This window comes from Entelurus aequoreus, linkage group LG17 (assembly GCF_033978785.1).
Source record: "Entelurus aequoreus isolate RoL-2023_Sb linkage group LG17, RoL_Eaeq_v1.1, whole genome shotgun sequence".
NCBI lineage: Eukaryota > Metazoa > Chordata > Actinopteri > Syngnathiformes > Syngnathidae > Entelurus > Entelurus aequoreus.
In genome coordinates this window covers 19,878,199-19,899,202 of record NC_084747.1, presented here as the reverse complement: position 1 = coordinate 19,899,202, position 21,004 = coordinate 19,878,199, and the positions used below count along the sequence as shown (strand labels likewise).

General features: G+C 39.7%; 1 protein-coding gene across 2 annotated transcripts; it reads left to right on the top strand.

Annotated features, from left to right (window-relative positions):
- The first annotated feature begins 10,959 nt into the window (after window positions 1-10,959).
- Window positions 10,960-20,375, top strand: slc25a25a (solute carrier family 25 member 25a). Of its 2 annotated transcripts, none has more exons than XM_062025161.1 (10): window positions 10,960-11,235; window positions 12,824-12,950; window positions 14,225-14,312; window positions 14,380-14,491; window positions 15,622-15,780; window positions 18,206-18,358; window positions 18,431-18,538; window positions 18,618-18,785; window positions 19,392-19,536; window positions 19,609-20,375. In XM_062025161.1, exons 1-10 carry the CDS (start codon window positions 11,074-11,076, stop codon window positions 19,788-19,790), a joined length of 1,404 nt encoding a protein of 467 aa, XP_061881145.1. In that variant the 5' UTR covers window positions 10,960-11,073; the 3' UTR covers window positions 19,791-20,375. The 2 variants fall into 2 exon arrangements, with proteins under 2 accessions (XP_061881145.1, XP_061881144.1); XM_062025160.1 differs by having other exon boundaries at window positions 10,963-11,235; window positions 19,606-20,375.
- The last annotated feature ends 629 nt before the right edge of the window (window positions 20,376-21,004 follow it).

The window sequence follows — 21,004 nt, the reverse complement described above, 5'->3', positions numbered from 1 at the left end:
ATTTTAATTCTGGGCTTTTTGTATTTGTGGAACGTCTGCAAATATCACGTTTATAATGAAAGAAAATTCAAGTTCAGCAAGAGACATTGCAAGTAAGCAAAGACTACTTTAATAACGTCACACCAAATGGGGCTTATAAATTAATCCAGTGACAGATATGGCTTTCACTTTTAATAAATCTACTTATATTTATATATTTACTTATACTCAATATCATACTCTTAGGTATGTACCTGAAACATTTTTTTTTAAATGTTAGCATGCGTCAAGTACCAAAATATACCTGATTAAATTAGCTACACAAGCTAGCATGCTAAAATGCTAACAGCAACATGTGTCAAGTACCAAAATATGTTACTCCGAGGTGTGTACCTAAAACAAACTGTTTAAAATGTTAGCATGCGTCAAGTACCAAAATATACCTGATTAAATTAGCTACACAAGCTAGCATGCTAAAATGCTAACAGCAACATGTGTCAAGTACCAAAATATGTTACTCCGAGGTGTGTACCTGAAACAAACTGTTTAAAATGTTAGCATGCGTCAAGTACCAAAATATGACTGAGGTGTATACCTATAAATTAGCTTTAAAAAAAAAAGCTAGCTTATTAATATTAGCATGCTAACAGGTGTCATTCGTCAAGTAACAAAAATTTGACACTGAGATATATACCTGTTAAATTAGCTAAACAAGCTAGCATGCTAAAATGCTAACAACAACATGTGTCCAATACCAAAATATGACTAATGAGTATACCTACAAATTAGCTTTAAAAAAAAAACTAGCATATTAATGTTAGCATGCTAACAGGTGTCATTCGTCAAGTAACAAAATATTAGACACTGAGATATATACCTGTTGAATTAGTTACACAAGCTAGCATGCTAAAATGCTAACAGCAACATGTGTCAAGTACCAAAATATGTTACTCCGAGGTGTGTACCTGAAACAAACTGATTAAAATGTTAGCATGCGTCAAGTACCAAAATATGACTGAGGTGTATACCTATAAATTAGCTTTAAAAAAAAAGCTAGCTTATTAATGTTAGCATGCTAACAGGTGTCATTCGTCAAGTAACAAAATATTTGACACTGAGATATATACCTGTTAAATTAGCTAAACAAACTAGCATGTAAAATGCTAACAACAACATGTGTCAAATACCAAAATAAGACTAATGTGTATACCTACAAATTAGCTTTAAAAAAAAAAGCTAGCATGCTAACAGGTGTCATTCGTCAAGTAACAAAATATTTGACACTGAGATATATACCCATTAAATTAGCTAAGCATGCTAAAATGCTAACAACAACATGTGTCAAATACCAAAATATGACTAATGAGTATACCTACAAATTAGCTTTAAAAAAAAACTAGCATGCTAACAGGTGTCATTCGTCAAGTAACAAAATATTTGACACTGAGATATATACCTGTTGAATTAGCTACACAAGCTAGCATGCTAAAATGCTAACAGCAACATGTGTCAAGTACCAAAATATGTTACTCCGAGGTGTGTACCTGAAACAAACTGTTAAAAATGTTAGCATGCGTCAAGTACCAAAATATGACTGAGGTCTATACCTACAAATTAGCTTAAAAAAAAAGCTAGCTTATTAATGTTAGCATGCTAACAGGTGTCATTCGTCAAGTAACAAAATATTTGACACTGAGATATATACCTGTTAAATTAGCTAAACAAACTAGCATGTAAAATGCTAACAACAACATTTGTCAAATACCAAAATAAGACTAATGTGTATACCTACAAATTAGCTTTAAAAAAAAAAAGCTAGCATGCTAACAGGTATCATTCGTCAAGTAACAAAATATTTGACACTGAGATATATACCCATTAAATTAGCTAAGCATGCTAAAATGCTAACAACAACATGTGTCAAATACCAAAATATGACTAATGAGTATACCTACAAATTAGCTTTAAAAAAAAACTAGCATGCTAACAGGTGTCATTCGTCAAGTAACAAAATATTTGACACTGAGATATATACCTGTTGAATTAGCTACACAAGCTAGCATGCTAAAATGCTAACAGCAACATGTGTCAAGTACCAAAATATGTTACTCCGAGGTGTGTACCTGAAACAAACTGTTAAAAATGTTAGCATGCGTCAAGTACCAAAATATGACTGAGGTCTATACCTACAAATTAGCTTAAAAAAAAGCTAGCTTATTAATGTTAGCATGCTAACAGGTGTCATTCGTCAAGTAACAAAATATTTGACACTGAGATATATACCTGTTAAATTAGCTAAACAAACTAGCATGTAAAATGCTAACAACAACATGTGTCAAATACCAAAATAAGACTAATGTGTATACCTACAAATTAGCTTTAAAAAAAAAAAGCTAGCATGCTAACAGGTGTCATTCGTCAAGTAACAAAATATTTGACACTGAGATATATATCCATTAAATTAGCTAAGCATGCTAAAATGCTAACAACAACATGTGTCAAATACCAAAATATGACTAATGAGTATACCTACAAATTAGCTTTTAAAAAAAACTAGCATGCTAACAGGTGTCATTCGTCAAGTAACAAAATATTTGACACTGAGATATATACCTGTTGAATTAGCTACACAAGTTAGCATGCTAAAATGCTAACAGCAACATGTGTCAAGTACCAAAATATGTTACTCCGAGGTGTGTACCTGAAACAAACTGTTAAAAATGTTAGCATGCGTCAAGTACCAAAATATGACTGAGGTCTATACCTACAAATTAGCTTAAAAAAAAGCTAGCTTATTAATGTTAGCATGCTAACAGGGGATAGGTTGATTGGCAACACTAAATTGGCCCTAGTGTGTGAATGTGAGTGTGAATGTTGTCTGTCTATCTGTGTTGGCCCTGCGATGAGGTGGCGACTTGTCCAGGGTGTACCCCGCCTTCCGCCCGATTGTAGCTGAGATAGGCTCCAGCGCCCCCCGCAACCCCGAAGGGAATAAGCGGTAGAAAATGGATGGATGGATGCTAACAGGTGTCATTCGTCAAGTAACAAAATATTTGACACTGAGATATATACCTGTTAAATTAGCTAAACAAACCAGCATGTAAAATGCTAACAACAACATGTGTCAAATACCAAAATAAGACTAATGTATATATCTACAAATTAGCTTTAAAACATTTTTTTTTAGCATATTAACGTTAGCATGCTAACAGGTGTCATTCGTCAAGTAACAAAATATTTGACACTGAGATATATACCTGTTAAATTAGCTAAACAAGGTAGCATGCTAAAATGCTAACAGCAACATGTGTCAAGTACCAAAAATATGTTACTCCGAGGTGTGTACCTGAAACAAACTGTAAAATGTTAGCATGCGTCAAGTACCAAAAATATGTTACTCCAAGGTGTGTACCTGAAACAAACTGTAAAATGTTAGCATGCGTCAAGTACCAAAAATATGTTACTCCAAGGTGTGTACCTGAAACAAACTTTAAAATGTTAGCATGCGTCAAGTACCAAAAATATGTTACTCCAAGGTTTGTACGTGAAACAAACTGTAAAATGTTAGCATGCGTCAAGTACCAAACAGGACCAGACACTGTGCTCCCTGACTTGGTTGCGCAATAACGTGGTAAAAAACAAACCGGCGTGGTCCATTAACGAGCGAACTTCCGGTCTGGTGACGGACTTAGCGGGCAACAAAACATGTTGTTGGTCCTTCCTGTCCGATTGCAGGGGTCAAAGTGCACAGTAGACGTAGAAACACACTGTTGTGTTGTTAAAGGTGACGCAACTGTTGTGTTGTTAATGGTGACACAAGAATCCTCACATGACGCTGACAATGACCTTCTTTTTAGCAATCACACAACATGTTGTCACAGGTTGATTTCTTTCATACGTGTTGTATGGAGGCTCAAATTCAAGATTCTAGATTGTTTATTGTCATATGCACAGTTAAACAGACAGTTTGCCGTTTTGAGGCACGAGGCTTGAAGAGCGGAGTTTTTTCATCTTTGCTGGGCTGCAGCGCAATAGCCAACCATAGACCGTAAAAAAAAAATGCCCCCAACGCAGTAACATATCAAATGATTGGCTAAGAGCGGTGTCGGATACAAATTTGCTTATCATTGGTTAAAAAGGTAAACAAGGGTCCAAGGTTCCCTCTAAGGTGCGCGCCTGCGCAATGGCGCACCGCTCACGCGTCATCTGCGCACATTAATGCCGCGCAGGAAATCAAAAATCCCATCTGAACTTTAAACAAAATAAACACATTACAATTTATTCTGTATGATTTTGCAATGCAACTCTGTGAGTGACAGGTGTCTTGTCTGTGTTCAAGGAGAGATTATTAGTCAAGTAACGAAATATTTGACACTGACATATGTACCTGTTGAATTAGGTACACAAGCTAGCATGCTAAAATGTGTCAAGTACCAAAATATGACTAATGTGTATACCTACAAATTAGGGTTGAAAAAAAAAGCTAGCATATTAATGTTAGCATTTTAACAGGTGTCATTTGTCAAGTAACAAAATATGACTGAGGTGTATACTTACAAATTAGCTTAAAAAAAGGCTAGCATATTAACGTTAGCATGCTAACAGGTGTCATTCGTCAAGTAACGAAATATTTGACACTGAGATATATACATTTTGAATTAGCTAAACAAGCTAGTATGCTAAAATGCATTAATGCCGCGCAGGAAATCAAAAATCCCATCTGAACTTTAAACAAAATAAACACATTACAATTTATTCTGTATGATTTTGCAATGCAACTCTGTGAGTGACAGGTGTCTTGTCTGTGTTCAAGGAGAGATTATTAGTCAAGTAACGAAATATTTGACACTGAGATATGTACCTGTTGAATTAGGTACACAAGCTAGCATGCTAAAATGTGTCAAGTACCAAAATATGACTAATGTGTATACCTACAAATTAGGGTTGAAAAAAAAAGCTAGCATATTAATGTTAGCATGTTAACAGGTGCCATTTGTCAAGTAACAAAATATGACTGAGGTGTATACTTACAAATTAGCTTTAAAAAAAAGCTAGCATATTAACGTTAGCATGCTAACAGGTGTCATTCGTCAAGTAACGAAATATTTGACACTGAGATATATACGTTTTGAATTAGCTAAACAAGCTAGTATGCTAAAATGCTAACAGCAACATGTGTCAAGTACCAAAATATGACTGAGGTGTATTTTTACAAATTAGCTTAAAAAAAAGCTAGGTTATCAACGTTAGCATGCTAACAGGTGTCATTCGTCAAGTAACGAAATATTTGACACTGAGATATATACATTTTGAATTAGCTAAACAAGCTAGTATGCTAAAATGCATTAATGCCGCGCAGGAAATCAAAAATCCCATCTGAACTTTAAGCAAAATAAACACATTACAATTTATTCTGTATGATTTTGCAATGCAACTCTGTGAGTGACAGGTGACAACAAGAGTGGCCCTAATGGATAAAACAATCTTTGTCAACACAGTTCAATTATCGTCTGTCGAGACACTTTACGGACAGGAATTCCATCAATCACTTTATTGAGCAAAACTGTTTGTAACCACACCAAAAACATGAGTAAAAAAAACTTTTATCTATAAAAACTGGTAATTTTCTGCCATACAAACCAGGCTTAAACCAACTTTGTCATCCGTCGTTTCAACAGAAGCCGCTCGCTCGCTCACCTGCACCAACACACGCACTCATGGCACTTAACCAGTGCTGCGTTTATGGCCACACAAAAAGTCGGACAACCCCAACGCCACACAATGTGTAAATGCCAGGTTGTAACACTCTGACCCCTCAATCAGATGTGTGCTTATTTTAATGCCATTTATTAAGGATGTTATTTTAAGGATATCATTCATGAAATATTGTCACTACATTTCATAAATGCTAATAAAAAGATGTATTTTACAGACAGAAAGTTACAGGAACTAAATGTAATCTCTGAAAGGGGTAACATTTCTTTTAAAGGCAGGACCCGCAGCCAGACATACAATACTAGCACATAGGTCATGAAAAACATGTTTTTTTGTTATTGTCATTGTAAGAGGGCAAAATCACTTATATCAGAAAATTATTTTAATAAAACATTTAAATTGTTATGATGTCAGGTTTGGGACAGGTGTGACGCTGGTGTGGCCACAGTGTGCACGTCTGATGTCGCTCATATATTTTTTTTAATTATATATGTTACCTGTAAATAAATAAATGATAAATGGGTTATACTTGTATAGCGCTTTTCTACCTTCAAGGTACTCAAAGCGCTTTGACAGTATTTCCACATTCACCCATTCACACACACATTCACACACTGATGGCGGGAGCTGCCATGCAAGGCGCTAACCAGCAGCCATCAGGAGCAAGGGTGAAGTGTCTTGCCCAAGGACACAACGGACGTGACTAGGATGGTAGAAGGTGGGGATTGAACCCCAGTAACCTGTTAATTGTTGTTTACATTTAAGTCCACACAGGGGCGTCACTAGCTTTTAAGGACAGGGGGGGCTTAGCCCCCAGGAGATGCACAGGATGCGAGCGAACGTAGCGCACGAGCACAAAACTTCACAACAAAAAATAACAAAGACTTATAAATAATTCATTGTTATTATTATTATTTCAGTGGGTTTATTTTCAATGTGTGTTCAGTACAACAACAAACATGGGTTTGCACAGTGACATTTTGTTTACAGCATCAAAAACAAACAATGACTTGCATGATCCTTCAAGATACACTGAAACACAATGAAAGTCATGGCATTAGCCTCTATGTTATTACAACATAGAGGCTAATGACACCACTTTAGCTCACAATACAATAATTGTTTGTTCCCAAATATTTTGAAGTTGCACATATTACATTTTGGGCACATATGTGACTAAAATGGTTGTAAATTCAAGCCCTGGAAATATTACTTGATTACTTGAATTAAATTAACATCTGGATCGGGATAATTTGGCTTGTATATAATATATTTATATATATATATATATATTATGGCAAGCCGTTAAGGAAATTAAATATATATGGAAGTCCGAATAGAAATGAGAAACGTTTATATATACCGTAAATAACAAAGACTTAGAGTCCGTCTGCTGATCTGAATAAGAGCCAAAGCTGTCAAAGAGCTGAGGGACCATCTTCAAAGTGCAATGCTGAAACAAATAATGCAAACAATAAAATGTAACTTCCAGGGCTTGAGATTAACGTAGCCCCGTCGTCCCGGGGATGGTAAAAAAAATGCACGGGACGAAATTAAATGCTCCCCGGGACGATGGCTTTTAACCATTTTTTTTCTTTTAATGTATTTATTCATTTTACATTTTATATTAAATGTCTTGGTTTTTCCACCCTCTGAAAATCCTATGAAATGTTTAACAAGCCATCCTATAATAGTACAACAGCTATTAATGTAACAATACAATAAAACAAATATATTTAATGATGTTGTTTTCATTATTTTAACAATAGGCTAATGTATATTACTTCATATAGATTCTACAAGAAACACAAAACTTCAAAACTAAATTATTTATAATTGCAGACACAAGGTTCTTGTTCTGCAGTGCTGTGTGCTAATGTGCTTCGTACACCTGCAGGACCGCAAGCAAGGTTGCAGAGAAAATGCGGACTGGATTTTGAGTGATGTGGGCATTTTCTATATGAACAAGTCCAAGGACCGCAAGCAAGGTCGCAGAGAAAATGCGGACTGGATTTTGAGTGATGTGGGCATTTTCTATATGAACAAGTCCAAGGACCGCAAGCAAGGTCGCAGAGAAAATGTGGACTGGATTTTGAGTGATGTGGGCATTTTCTATATGAACAAGTGGAATGGATTTGATACCGACGCACTAAAGGGTCTCTCTACCTTACACTATGAAGTGAGGGGAAACTGAGTGAATAATGACAGGTTATATGATTATTTATTTAAACTCATATTCGGGCCACTTTATAATGAATATGTCGGCATGTATTTGTAAAAAAAAAAAAAAAAAGATTTTTTTTTTTTTTTTTTTTTTTTTTTAACACTAAATTATTTAGGGGGGCTTAAGAACATTTTAGGGGGGCTTGAGCCCCCCTAAAATAGGCCTAACAACGCCAATGAGTCCACACATGTTATGCTTTGTGGCACTCTGCACTTGAAAAGATTCATCTCAGTGGTCACTTTTTGAACACCACAATGTATTGAATAAATACAAATACTGTTAACAAACACTTGACTTTAATATTTTTTCCTATTCAGCCACACAAACATCATCTTTAAACCACTCAAAATTGTACTATAAATAAGAGTATACCAGAGTCCTATGTACACCATAGTAATTTATTGATATGCCGCATAATGTCCTCCTTTTTGGTGTCATATGCCGCAAATTGTCCTCCTTTTTGGTGTAATGGAAATGGTCACCCTGTAGTCCACCCTTCAACAAGTCACACGGTACTTAGCTAAAATAAAAATACAAATAAAAATGTATTTACAAGGCACAGTAAGTAACATTACATTATTGCACATTCTGATTGACAGTCAACAGTATAAATATAGAGGTGACCTTGGGTCACAGCAGCAGTTAAAGTGTCTTTAGTGTTCAAAGGTGAAAAGTGTCTACAGTGATGGTTCACAGTTCGGGGGTGGTCATGGTAGCTGTCTTTTGTTCAAAAGATAAAAGTAAAACAGGGGGGTGGGGGGGCATTCACAAGTGAGCATTCACAAGCCTGATGGCCTGTGGGTAGAAACTGTTTGTCAGTCTCGTAGTCCTGGATTTCAGGGTCCTGTATCGTCTGCCTGATGGTAGGAGGCTGAAGAGACTGTGCTGGGGGGGTGTACTGCCCTTTATGATGTTGTGTGCTCTCCTGGTGGCCCTGGTAGAGTACATGTCCTGTAGTGAGGGGAAGGCTGCTCCTGATATGTACGGAGCAGTTTTAATCACTCGCTGGAGTGCCTTCCCGTCCTTAGCAGTGCAGTTTCCATACCAGACCGTGATTGAGCTGGTAAGGACACTCTCAACCGTACTTCTATAGAAGTTGCTGAGAATTTTGGGTGGCATGCCAAATTTTCTCAGCCTTCTTAGGAGGTACAGTCGCTGCTGGGCTTTCTTTATTGTTTGTTGGGTGTTGTGAGCCCAGGTGAGGTCCTCGCTGATGTGGGTCTCGAGGAATTTAAAGGTTTTCACCCTGTCCACCTTTGTCCCCCCTATGTACAGAGGTGTGTAGTGTGTACTCCTTCTCCGTGGGTCAATAATCATCTCCTTGGTCTTGTCTGTGTTCAAGGAGAGATTATTAGTCAAGTAACGAAATATTTGACACTGAGATATGTACCTGTTGAATTAGCTACACAAGCTAGCATGCTAAAATGTGTCAAGTACCAAAATATGACTAATGTGTATACCTACAAATTAGGGTTGAAAAAAAAAGCTAGCATATTAATGTTAGCATGTTAACAGGTGTCATTTGTCAAGTAACAAAATATGACTGAGGTGTATACTTACAAATTAGCTTTAAAAAAAGCTAGCATATTAACGTTAGCATGCTAACAGGTGTCATTCGTCAAGTAACGAAATATTTGACACTGAGATATATACGTTTTGAATTAGCTAAACAAGCTAGTATGCTAAAATGCTAACAGCAACATGTGTCAAGTACCAAAATATGACTGAGGTGTATTTTTACAAATTAGCTTAAAAAAAAGCTAGGTTATTAACGTTAGCATGCTAACAGGTGTCATTCGTCAAGTAACGAAATATTTGACACTGAGATATATACGTTTTGAATTAGCTAAACAAGCTAGTATGCTAAAATGCTAACAGCAACATGTGTCAAGTACCAAAATATGACTGAGGTGTATTTTTACAAATTAGCTTAAAAAAAAGCTAGGTTATCAACGTTAGCATGCTAACAGGTGTCATTCGTCAAGTAACGAAATATTTGACACTGAGATATATACGTTTTGAATTAGCTAAACAAGCTAGTATGCTAAAATGCTAACAGCAACATGTGTCAAGTACCAAAATATGACTGAGGTGTATTTTTACAAATTAGCTTAAAAAAAAGCTAGGTTATTAACGTTAGCATGCTAACAGGTGTCATTCGTCAAGCAACGAAATATTTGACACTGAGATATATACGTTTTGAAGTAGCTAAACAAGCTAGTATGCTAAAATGCTAACAGCAACATGTGTCAAGTACCAAAATATGACTGAGGTGTATTTTTACAAATTAGCTTAAAAAAAAGCTAGGTTATCAACGTTAGCATGCTAACAGGTGTCATTCGTCAAGTAACGAAATATTTGACACTGAGATATATACGTTTTGAATTAGCTAAACAAGCTAGTATGCTAAAATGCTAACAGCAACATGTGTCAAGTACCAAAATATGACTGAGGTGTATTTTTACAAATTAGCTTAAAAAAAAGCTAGGTTATTAACGTTAGCATGCTAACAGGTGTCATTCGTCAAGTAACGAAATATTTGACACTGAGATATATACCTGTTGAATTAGCTAAACAAGCTAGCATGCTAAAATGCTAACAGCAACTGTGAAATAATCACATTAATAAATTATTAAGTAATCCAGTATTGACATAATTCATGATTAAATAATGAAATGTACTTTTACATGAACTGAATGAGCAGTTTAATAACACATGTACGTAGTTAACTGATTAATAGCACATTTAAGTAATTTTTTTAAAGATGTTTGAGGGGTTCATTAGCATTCACTTTTTAGAGGCTTGTACCGCCAAGCAGCCGCACTCTGACGGCGTTTGAATGAAAGGAGGCGTCTGATTGGTTCATCCCCGACACGTTGGACGGCAGCGATCATCTGATTGGTTCACGCCATACGCGCGGGTGAGGCGGGACAAAGCCGATCCCGTCAATGGGCGGGCTTTCCTATTGGCCAGGAGTAAAAAGGTGGCGAAACTAACCAGTGACGTGACAGTATTCCTGGAAGGGGCGTGGCCTGGGACATTCTTTAGAAGCCGGCTTCTGGTGAAGAGCCGGCATTTCATTCGTCCGGCAGTAAGAGCTGCGCCCTCCACTATTTATTTATTCCACTTTTTTGAGACCCCCCTCGGAACCGAACATGCTCGCCCTGTGCCTTTACGTGCCGGTGTCCAACTCCGACCCGGTGGAAGTGGAATACTTCGAGTCGAACGGACTCCCTTCCGAGCTCAATTCGCTCTTTAACCAGCTGAGCGTCTTCCTGCCGTCCCAGGAGTTCTCCACCTACCAAAGATGGCGGAAGGTAAGAAATAAACCATTTAAGTTATATTATATCATCCTCACCGGGACTTAATGTACACTTTGTTGTATTTTTGCTGCTTTATATTGACAATTCCGCGTAGTTTACCGTCGCCGGCACTGCTAGCCTAGCTTAGCATGAAGCCTTACGACGAGGCCGCACTTGCTTCCCGGCCACCGGTTACCACGAGAGCGTGAAATCGTCCCGAATGCTCATTTTTGACGTGAACATGGTGGTTTTTCTCGCAATGAAAACACGCAAAGTCTAGCAAGATAATTGCCCCCATTGCAACCTTTAGTACATCTGGGTGTGCTTTTCACACACTCTGAGAAATAAGTCACCGAACTTCTCATTATGACTCAACTGTGACGTCACTAATTGTGTGAACGCTCCAAAACTACTCCTTCCACATTTTTCAGCCGTTCTACCGTCTGGACTTTTCTCTTAATTAGAAAAAAAAACAAAGTTGTTTTTTGAACTGGAAAAAAATTCCTGGTTTTCCCCAAATTCCAGGAATTCCGTAATACAGTTTCTCAATTCAACATGTGACTACTTCAACATTTCTCGACCGTTTTAGAAAAATTCCAACACCAACCATTTCAACTCCTTCAGACCATTTAAGTTTTTTACCATTATTACAAAATAAATTAAAATAAAATAAAATTCCAGCTTTTCCCGAAATTCCCAATTTTTTTGAAAGGGAACTTTGAAGAATGCCCCAATTTCCCACATTTTTCATCTGATTCAAACTGTTCCAACTTCAAAATATTAGAATAGAATGGACTTTATTGTCATATTTGCATATAACGTGATTAAGGACTCCAATTTAAGGTGCGGTAGTGGGAACAAATATGGGATAAAAATAAATTACACAAGAGGTAATAAAGATAAAACCTAAGAATTGAAATAAACAGACTACTATCCAATAAAAATAAGCAATCCTGTACAATATACAAAATACTGTACAATATACAGAAAATATTCAGCCTGTTCAGGAGTTGTGTGCTCTACTTCAACAATGCTAAAAGAAATATTCCAGGATTTCAGTTCAACTTCAGCACTGGAGCATTCACACGCAATTCCTTCAGGAATTGGCTTTTCTAGTTCAAGTTGACTCCTTTTTTTAAAAATGGCATTCAATTGATTTGAATAATGCAGAATGCTGCTATCTGCAACAAAAATGCTCTATTTTTTTTTACATGCATTTAAATAATAAACTATAGTTTTGGGAGGCTTCAGTGTGCCCGTACGTGCAAGGTAAGGTATCCGCTGACTAAAACTGCCAGCGACCTGGTCTTGATTTAGTCCGGGAGGCCTCGTTTCAGACGGGATTATAAGTGTTGGCAGGCCACTGAGGCTTTGAGGTCAAAGAGAACCGGACGTCATGGTGTCATTCAAGTAGATCAGGCGCTTGGCAATTAGGTCAAGCTGGCCTGCGTTGACTTTAAAAGGACAAACACCGATATTTTTTTTTGGCTTGCATGCAAAAAGTCTTGCCGCAGAAATGCTGTCTGCACTCCCTCTCCACGGCATTACATAACCATAAGACAATGCAGCTTTTTTACCATCATGTGTCACCCATGTCTTGCAGAAAATCTTGAACAGGGAGCCAAACCAGTCTGACGGCCAGCTGGACTTTGAGGAGTTTGTGCACTACCTGCAAGATTATGAGAAGGACTTGAAGTTGGTGGTCAAGAGTCTGGGCAAGAAGAATGCAGGTGAGGGTTTTTTTTTTTCCTGGATCGTTTCCGCTCGGCGTACGAAAATATAATTATTAATATGAGATGCAGTAGTACCTCAAATTACAAGCTCATAACTCAAAACACTCGTCAATTTAAATGAGTTTGTAGCCCTTCCAAAAGAGCACAATTTCAGCAAGTAATGCTTTTTTTTTTTTTTTTTTTTACTTTAAAATTCATTGAATGGATTTTGAGAAAATTAAGACCTTTTATCATATATTTTCAATTGGCAACAAAAAAGACAAGCACTTCAAGATATTCATTAAAGTGCATTTTTCTTTTTCTTTGTTTACCTATTTGGGATAAATACATTAACCTTCCACCACATTAATGAAGAACATATATATTATGATGTAAATAGTATTGTCAAATGCTCACAATTTTGTCTTTACAGACAATTGTATGCTTTTGACTGTATTTAATCACTCTGCAGTCGGACATTGGCCTTAAAATTGTTTCAAGTTGGATTCAAAATCATTGCATTAGTTTTGCTGACGCCTTAAAAAACTAAACTGTTAAAAAAGAAATATTGTCTGAAAAGCATGTACTCCAAATTACAGTAGTTTTATAAGTAATATTGTGCAGCATTTGCATTTTAAAGAGCTTTTTTGGGGGGGGTTTCCTATGGGCTCCTTCTGCGCCGCGTAAAAATAGGAACTGTTGAGTTGCATGCGGACGTATTTGAGTGACGGACCGCGGGTCAGAGTCGACGACAATTTGCCTGCGTATTAAAGATGACGCTTGGTTGTCTGTTTTGTGCAGTCAGGGCGAGACCGGACGAACAGAACATGTCTAACCCGGCGGCAGCTTCTCCATATTTTCATGGATAAATGTCCATTGTCTAGATGTATTTTATTCATAACCTAGTGGTTTGCCAGAATTTGTATTCCTGTTGTAGGAGCACTTTCATTCAGAGGAGAGGAGTTACACTTCTGTGTTTACATAGCAGTTTCACAAATTAACACATTTTGTTGTTGTTTTTGTCCTGCCCAGAAACTCAGGCACTTATCTTGTTGCCTTATTTGAATTTATCAAATGTCTGGGCGGCTATTAAGCAAAACCATTTTTCTTTCGACTACTTTAAACATTTATCGAAGCTGTTTATGGAAGAATGTAGTCACTCGTAGAACCGGCACCCAATAAACAAGTATTCATTTTGAACCGTTTCGGAGTCGAGTCGCGTGTTGCCCAAAGATTCACAGCCCCGATGCGACCAGTCGTGCCAACTCTGGTTTCTCTGCCCTTTCCCAAAGGCCGAGTGGACACCAAGGAGTTCATCCAGTCCCTGCAGGACATCGGTGTCCACATATCACCTCATCTGGCAGAAAAAGCCCTCAAGAGGTAACAAAATAGAATGACTATGATTGAGTTTGCAATGGAAGGCTGAATATGTCACTTTTTGTACCAGCATGGACAAGAATGGCATCATGACCATTAGCAGCAAAGAATGGAGCAAGTACAGCCTGGTGGAGGAGACTGAGAGCATTCCTGAGATCATCTTGTACTGGAAACACTCCACGGTGAGTCAAACAGACTTTTGTCACATGGCCTGTTGGGAGCCAAAGTTCACCTTCCTGTCGCAGATAATCAGGCCAGTTAGGAGCTGGACTCCTTCCCTAAAAGGATCCTGCGTGCGTCAGTGCATAAGCTGAGGTGTCAGGACAGGATTATGTGTGCCGGTTATGTAAGTTTGTCAAAGTCTGACCATGGCATTATAGCCCCCTGACGGGTTACCCCCCCAGGGGGCGCCAACGAGCACATGAGATGGGTTTATTACAGGGGTGGCCACACTTTTTCTGCAGGCGAGCTACTTTTCAATTGACCAATTGGTGGGGATCTACCTCATTCATATATATTTTATATTTATTAATGAAAGAGCGTTTTTTGTTAACAAGTTAAAGGTGTTTAATGATAATACAAACATGTTTAACATTCCTTTCTTTCATGAAGACAAGAATATAAATTGGTGTATTACCTGATTGTGATGACTTGCATTGATTGGAGTCAGACAGTAGTGATGATAACGTCCACATTTTCAAATGGAGGAGAAAAGAAAGTCCTCCTTTCTGTCCGAAACCACATGAAAGTGGTTGCTTTTTGCCATCTTATTTGTCCAGCTTTCATACTCCTTTTTATACGCTTTACAAGAAATACATTGCCGGCAAACTCCGTAGCTTGCTTTCTGAGACTCTTATTTTGTTAGCGCAGGCAGGATGAAGCAGCGCTGTAATTGTGAAGACGGGAACTGTGCAGTCGGTCTTTAGAGTTTTACCGCCAGAGTCTGTTGAACTAAAGTGTTTCTCGCTTTCCTGTCGGTCATTTTTTGTTAATAATGATCTGGCAGCAGCCAGCGTCATCTCACAAGACTCTCGGGGGCCCTGAATGTCAATCAAGTGACGTCTTGGTGAAGATTGCTAATTTTTAGGTGTATTTTTTTTAATGCCTGGCTGGCGATCGACTGACACACCCTCCACCATCGACCGCTAGCTCGCCATCGACATAATGGGCACCCCTGCTTTATTTGAATTAAAACCTTTAGTGGCACTTCATGAGATTAAAACGTAGATTCAAAAACAAATGTATGCAGCATCAAAGTCCACAGAAATTTCAAAATAATGGTACTAATGAGATTGTTGGGTCTTCTGTGCAGATCTTTGACGTGGGCGAGAACCTGATGGTTCCAGATGAGTTCACCAAGGAGGAGAAGCAGAGCGGGATGTGGTGGAGGCACCTGGTGGCGGGGGGCGGAGCTGGAGTCGTGTCCAGGACGTGCACTGCCCCGCTGGACCGGATCAAAGTCATGATGCAGGTGAGGAGGTTGTTGACTGAATGGCCTCGTACCCAGAGTCCTGAGAAGTGGGGCGTATTATCTGGGCCAACGCTATCATGTGCCCTCCCTCGGGTGATAAGAACGTTCTGGTCCCACTGAACTCTGAGTCTTTCATAACAGCAACAATTAATGCAGAACACGTCAGACATTGCTCAAGTGAGCAGCGAGCAGGTTAATGTGTAAGAGCCCAGCGGTCAAAGTCAAGGGACACACTGTTTGTCGCGACCTGCGTCATTGTTCGTGTCAGTGGCCTCCATTTGTCTCATGTGTTCAACTTTGCCACCGTGATCTTGTCGTGAAATGAACTGACTGGCGTTGGCCTCATAGTCCTGTTGCCATGACGGCAGCTTTTAGTAGGTTGTCCCATTTTGCACATCAGCGATCAATCGGCTAATTCGATTGATTTTATTTTATATTCTGTGGCCCTCGATTAATCTTTTTGAGTGCGACCACCGTATTTTTCAGTGTGTAGGCCACACCCACTAAATTTTTAGAAGGAAATGTTTCCAAATATTAGCCGCACCCACTAAATTTTGGAAGGAAATAATGTTTACAGATATTATAAGTTGCAGACATACGTTGTGAAATGAGTTATTTACACAAATATTTTACCTTAATTGTTTCCAAACAGTGTCTGTGAAACACAGGTCATGGTCATGGACCCACTAGCTGTGCAATCTAGCTCTCTAAGCAGCTAAATAGACTCCATGACTCCATGGTGACGTTTTGGTGAATTTACTGAGTTGTTTGTGAAACTGAAACCATACAAAAAAAAATTGCATTGTAAGTTAGAAATACTAACACAGACACGCATATTAGCTAATGCTAACGACGCTAGCTTGATTACATTACGACAGCACATACAAAAATGCATGAAAACATTCCTACATACATCACACATGGTAAACTTTAGAAAGTAAGAATTGTTTTAGTTATATTGTAAAACTTAGAAACGTTGCTCGGCGTGATGAAGAAAGAATCCTTCCAAGTAGAAACGCTATGGACAAATTTGCTATTGGTTCGAGGCAAAACAGGAAGTACATTTTCAACTAAGAATTAGTGAAAGAAAGACAGTGTTTCCCATAAACTGCCAAGATACCTGTGGCGGTGGGGGCGTGGCTATGGGCGTGGTTACATGACATCATCGAGTAATTTGCATAATTTACTTCAATATGATTTTCTCTAAAAAGGCTCAAAAAATTTATACTTGCTAATTAATGATAACCGTTTTGTTTTAAACGTCCATCCATCCATTTTACAATATAATTACAACACTTTATGTACATATTTATATACAGATTTGAACAATAAGTTATTCACTGAAATATATTTATTAACTGTGGTTCTTACAAAAAATATATCTTATAAAAATATAAAAGCTAAAATGTCTCTTAAAGCTCTGCCCCTTTAATTAGTGCATACTAAATAATTTAACTTTAGCCTACTACTACAGCCATATTATTTACCAGCAACATAAAGTGAAACAGAGGCAGAAGTGTCCTGCCACAGTCAGTAACAAATAAACAGAAAACAGTACTGGTGGTAGATAGACACAAAGCTTCATCAAACATCTGATCCTACACTTCTCTTTTGTAAAGTAAATCTGAACAGCCGATATGGGCATCTACATCAACTATATGATTTGCCTGAGAAGCTGGACAGGACCAAAAAAAAAAAAAAAAAGTTTTTGTGGCGACCTTAATTCTTTCGTGGCGGGCCGCCACAAATAAATGAATGTGTGGGAAACACTGAAAGACTTTGGGGACGGGGCATGGCTCAGTGAATAGGTGGCCAGTCTTGTGACCGCAGGGTTACTGGTTTGATCCCGGTCTAGCAAACTCATGTCCTTGAGCAAGACCTTGAACCCCTAAATGCTCTGGATGGGCTGCCTTGCCTGTCAGCTTCCGCCATCAGTATTCCGCAATGTTGTTGTTCTAAGGTACAATGACAATAAAAAGCCTATTCTATAATTGGATTGTGATAATGGCAAACGCCACAAATTTTAAGGCAGTAATACAGCATCAACCACATAAGAAACTCATTTGGCGAGTAACCTTTTTGACCAAAAGACAAATACAAGATAAATGATTGATCTTCGGCATTGAAACAGTCTTTGTCCTATGCTCTGGGAAGATGGGGGTTGTGGTGTAAGAAGAACCAAGAGCTGGGGGATATAAAAATGTGTTCTCTTAAGACAAAAAAATGTGTTATCTTAAGACAAAAAACAAGCCAATGCAGTGACAAGAAGCAATACAGCATAAACCACATGTGGACTGTTACCTGGACTAAAATTGTTGTTAGACAAGAGCTTACTATCATATTGATTAGGCTATGAAGTGTTTTAACTTATGGATGAGAAAAAACTGAATGCAGCCATGGTCACATCCCACCTCTTCTGTCTCAGGTGTACGGCTCCAGAACCAACAACATGTGTATCATGAGCGGCATGATGCAGATGATCAAGGAGGGCGGCGTGCGGTCACTGTGGCGAGGCAACGGCGTCAACGTCATCAAAATCGCTCCCGAGTCGGCCCTCAAGTTCATGGCCTACGAGCAGGTACGTAAAGCCCGCATGGCGCGTGTGCCACGAGAACGCCGCCCTGCTAACGTTCCTCCCTGCTTCGTGCAGATCAAGCGTCTGATCGGCGGCGACAAAACCTCGCTCAGCATCCTGGAGCGCTTCGTGGCCGGCTCTCTGGCCGGCGTCATCGCCCAGAGCTCCATCTACCCCATGGAGGTCAGCGCCGTCTCCATCCCTCACCCCCCCCCCACCCCGTGCCTTTGCCGCCTATAAACCCGCTCTCGTTTCACACCAGGTGCTGAAGACCCGTCTGGCCCTGAGGACCACGGGTCAGTACACCGGCATCTCCGACTGCGCAAAGCAGATCTTCAGGAGGGAGGGACTGTCGGCGTTCTACAAAGGCTACCTTCCCAACATGCTGGGCATCATCCCTTACGCCGGCATCGACCTGGCCGTCTACGAGGTGAGCGCCTGTTCTTCCTCTCAAACCTCCCGCTTGTGGCTCACCGGTAACAAGTGAAGTCAGCCATGTTCCCACTCGCTACGGAACGGCCCGAGGGTCAAAAAATAGTTGGCGCGTTATTGCGTTAACTTTGCCCTAATTTACAGTATATACATACATATTATATTAATATAATTGGATATATGTGCCAAATATGGAGAGTTTTGCACGTAGTCCATCATGCATTGTAAAGGATTGAAATGGGTGTAATCTTGATTTATGTGTTGTCATTGGCCTTTTTTTAAAAAAATATCTACAAATTTCAGTGAGCATGTTGTTGACGTTTTGTGACGGTCGCACGTTTTATTTTTTGCGCCATGAGTGAGATAGGTTGCTACGATTGGGTTATACCAGTGAATGCTGTGTTGTGTTCACTTCAAAGTTCTGTTCATGGTCATTCAGCGGATTTATTCACACTGTTGGATTGGGGAATTAATTTAACTGAAGCTGGAGGCCCCCGGCGGGCCCTCGTTTGGATGCCCCTGCAGGGGCCCAGTCAGTTATTTCACAGCGTTCATCAGATTAAAATCCTTTATGACGGTTTGACCGTGTGTCTTCTCCCCTCAGACCTTGAAAAACCGCTACCTGCAGCAGTACGGTGCCACCGACCCCGGCGTCCTGGTGCTGCTGGCCTGCGGCACCGTGTCCAGCACCTGCGGCCAGCTGGCCAGTTACCCGCTGGCCCTGGTCCGAACCCGCATGCAAGCGCACGGTGAGTTCTTCTTGTCTTTTGCGTGAGAACGAGCAGAGTAAGACCTCCTGCCTTTTTTCTCCCACGCAGCAGCCTACGGCAACGCACAGCAGGTGACCATGACAGCTCTCTTCAAGCAAATCCTGCAGACCGAGGGCCCGTTGGGCCTCTACAGGGGCCTGGCCCCCAACTTCCTTAAAGTCATTCCGGCGGTCAGCATCAGCTACGTGGTCTACGAGCGCATCAAGACGCACCTGGGGGTCACCTCGCGCTGAAACCAGACCCTCCCTGCCAGGTTTCGTGCCAGAGAATCCCTAGGGGGCCTCGTGGCCCCTGCGGGGGCTCGTAATGGATCTCATTCTGTGAATGTCAGCTGATGAAATGCGAGAAAGGACGCGGGGGGTCAGGAATGCCAAGATGGAGGACGCCGGGAGCGCTGCTATTTCTTACGGTTCGAATGTGACGCAACTCAGGGACCAAAAGTCGGCGCTCCTTGGAAGGACGCTAAAGTGTTTTTTGCACATGTGACTGCTCCCTCGCCACTATTTATTTCCTTCCTGTATTTATTGCTTTTATCGAGGAGGAGATAAATGCCAAATGTGGCCTTGACTCACGTGGTTCTCCAAGAGCGTTCACCTCAGGGTACATCGTGGTGGAAGTCACGGGAGAATTCACTTTTTTTTTTTTCCCCCCCACACATACGTTGAGAAACAAGGGTTTGGAAAAAAAGAACGAGCAACACATTGCACTTTAATCTTTGCTGGATGATGTCCCAGCAGACTAGGTGTTAAAGAGTCTTCTTTTGTAAAGAAAAGTATTTTATGACTTATTTTCATGCAAATAAATGCAAATCCTCAGTCTGTTCGAGTCCTGCTAGTTGTGACTTTTTTCGAATCCTTTGCTCTTGCACCCCCTCTAGGACGAAGCTATAAATCAGGTTGTCATACCTATGGCCTGAGGGCTTTATTGCGCTCGCAAGTATGGGAGAATTGACGGAGCAGGCTTTGTACCACAGCAATTTTTAAATGTAATCAGAATGAACTTTTCTGGAAAAATATGCCCGAGCAGACTTACTACACAGCGGAGGAAAAGGCACTACCGCTCCTTCTCTCCCTCCGTCTGCTGCTTTCTTGTCAGAACCTCTTTTGACGACGTTGATGTAAGTGGTTATTGTAGCAATATGATTGCGGAAGTTATGGATTTTTGTGATATCTGATAGTTTGTGAGGGCACCAATGGGACTTCTGTGTGCGTGTTGGCAGAGCAGCGCATACAGAGGACGGCAGCTTGTTTAGGCTTGTTAATAAATAGAAACTGCTGTTTTAATTGTGTCCACTGGATGTCACTGTTTCAATTCTGTAAGGCAAGCAAACGGTTTATACCGGGGCCAAGCGAGAGGTACACAGTAAAGGGGGATTGTGGCTCCTCCTCCTAGACCCGCATTAAACTTAAAACCTGCCGTATTGTGTTCTGCTTCGAACACATCATCA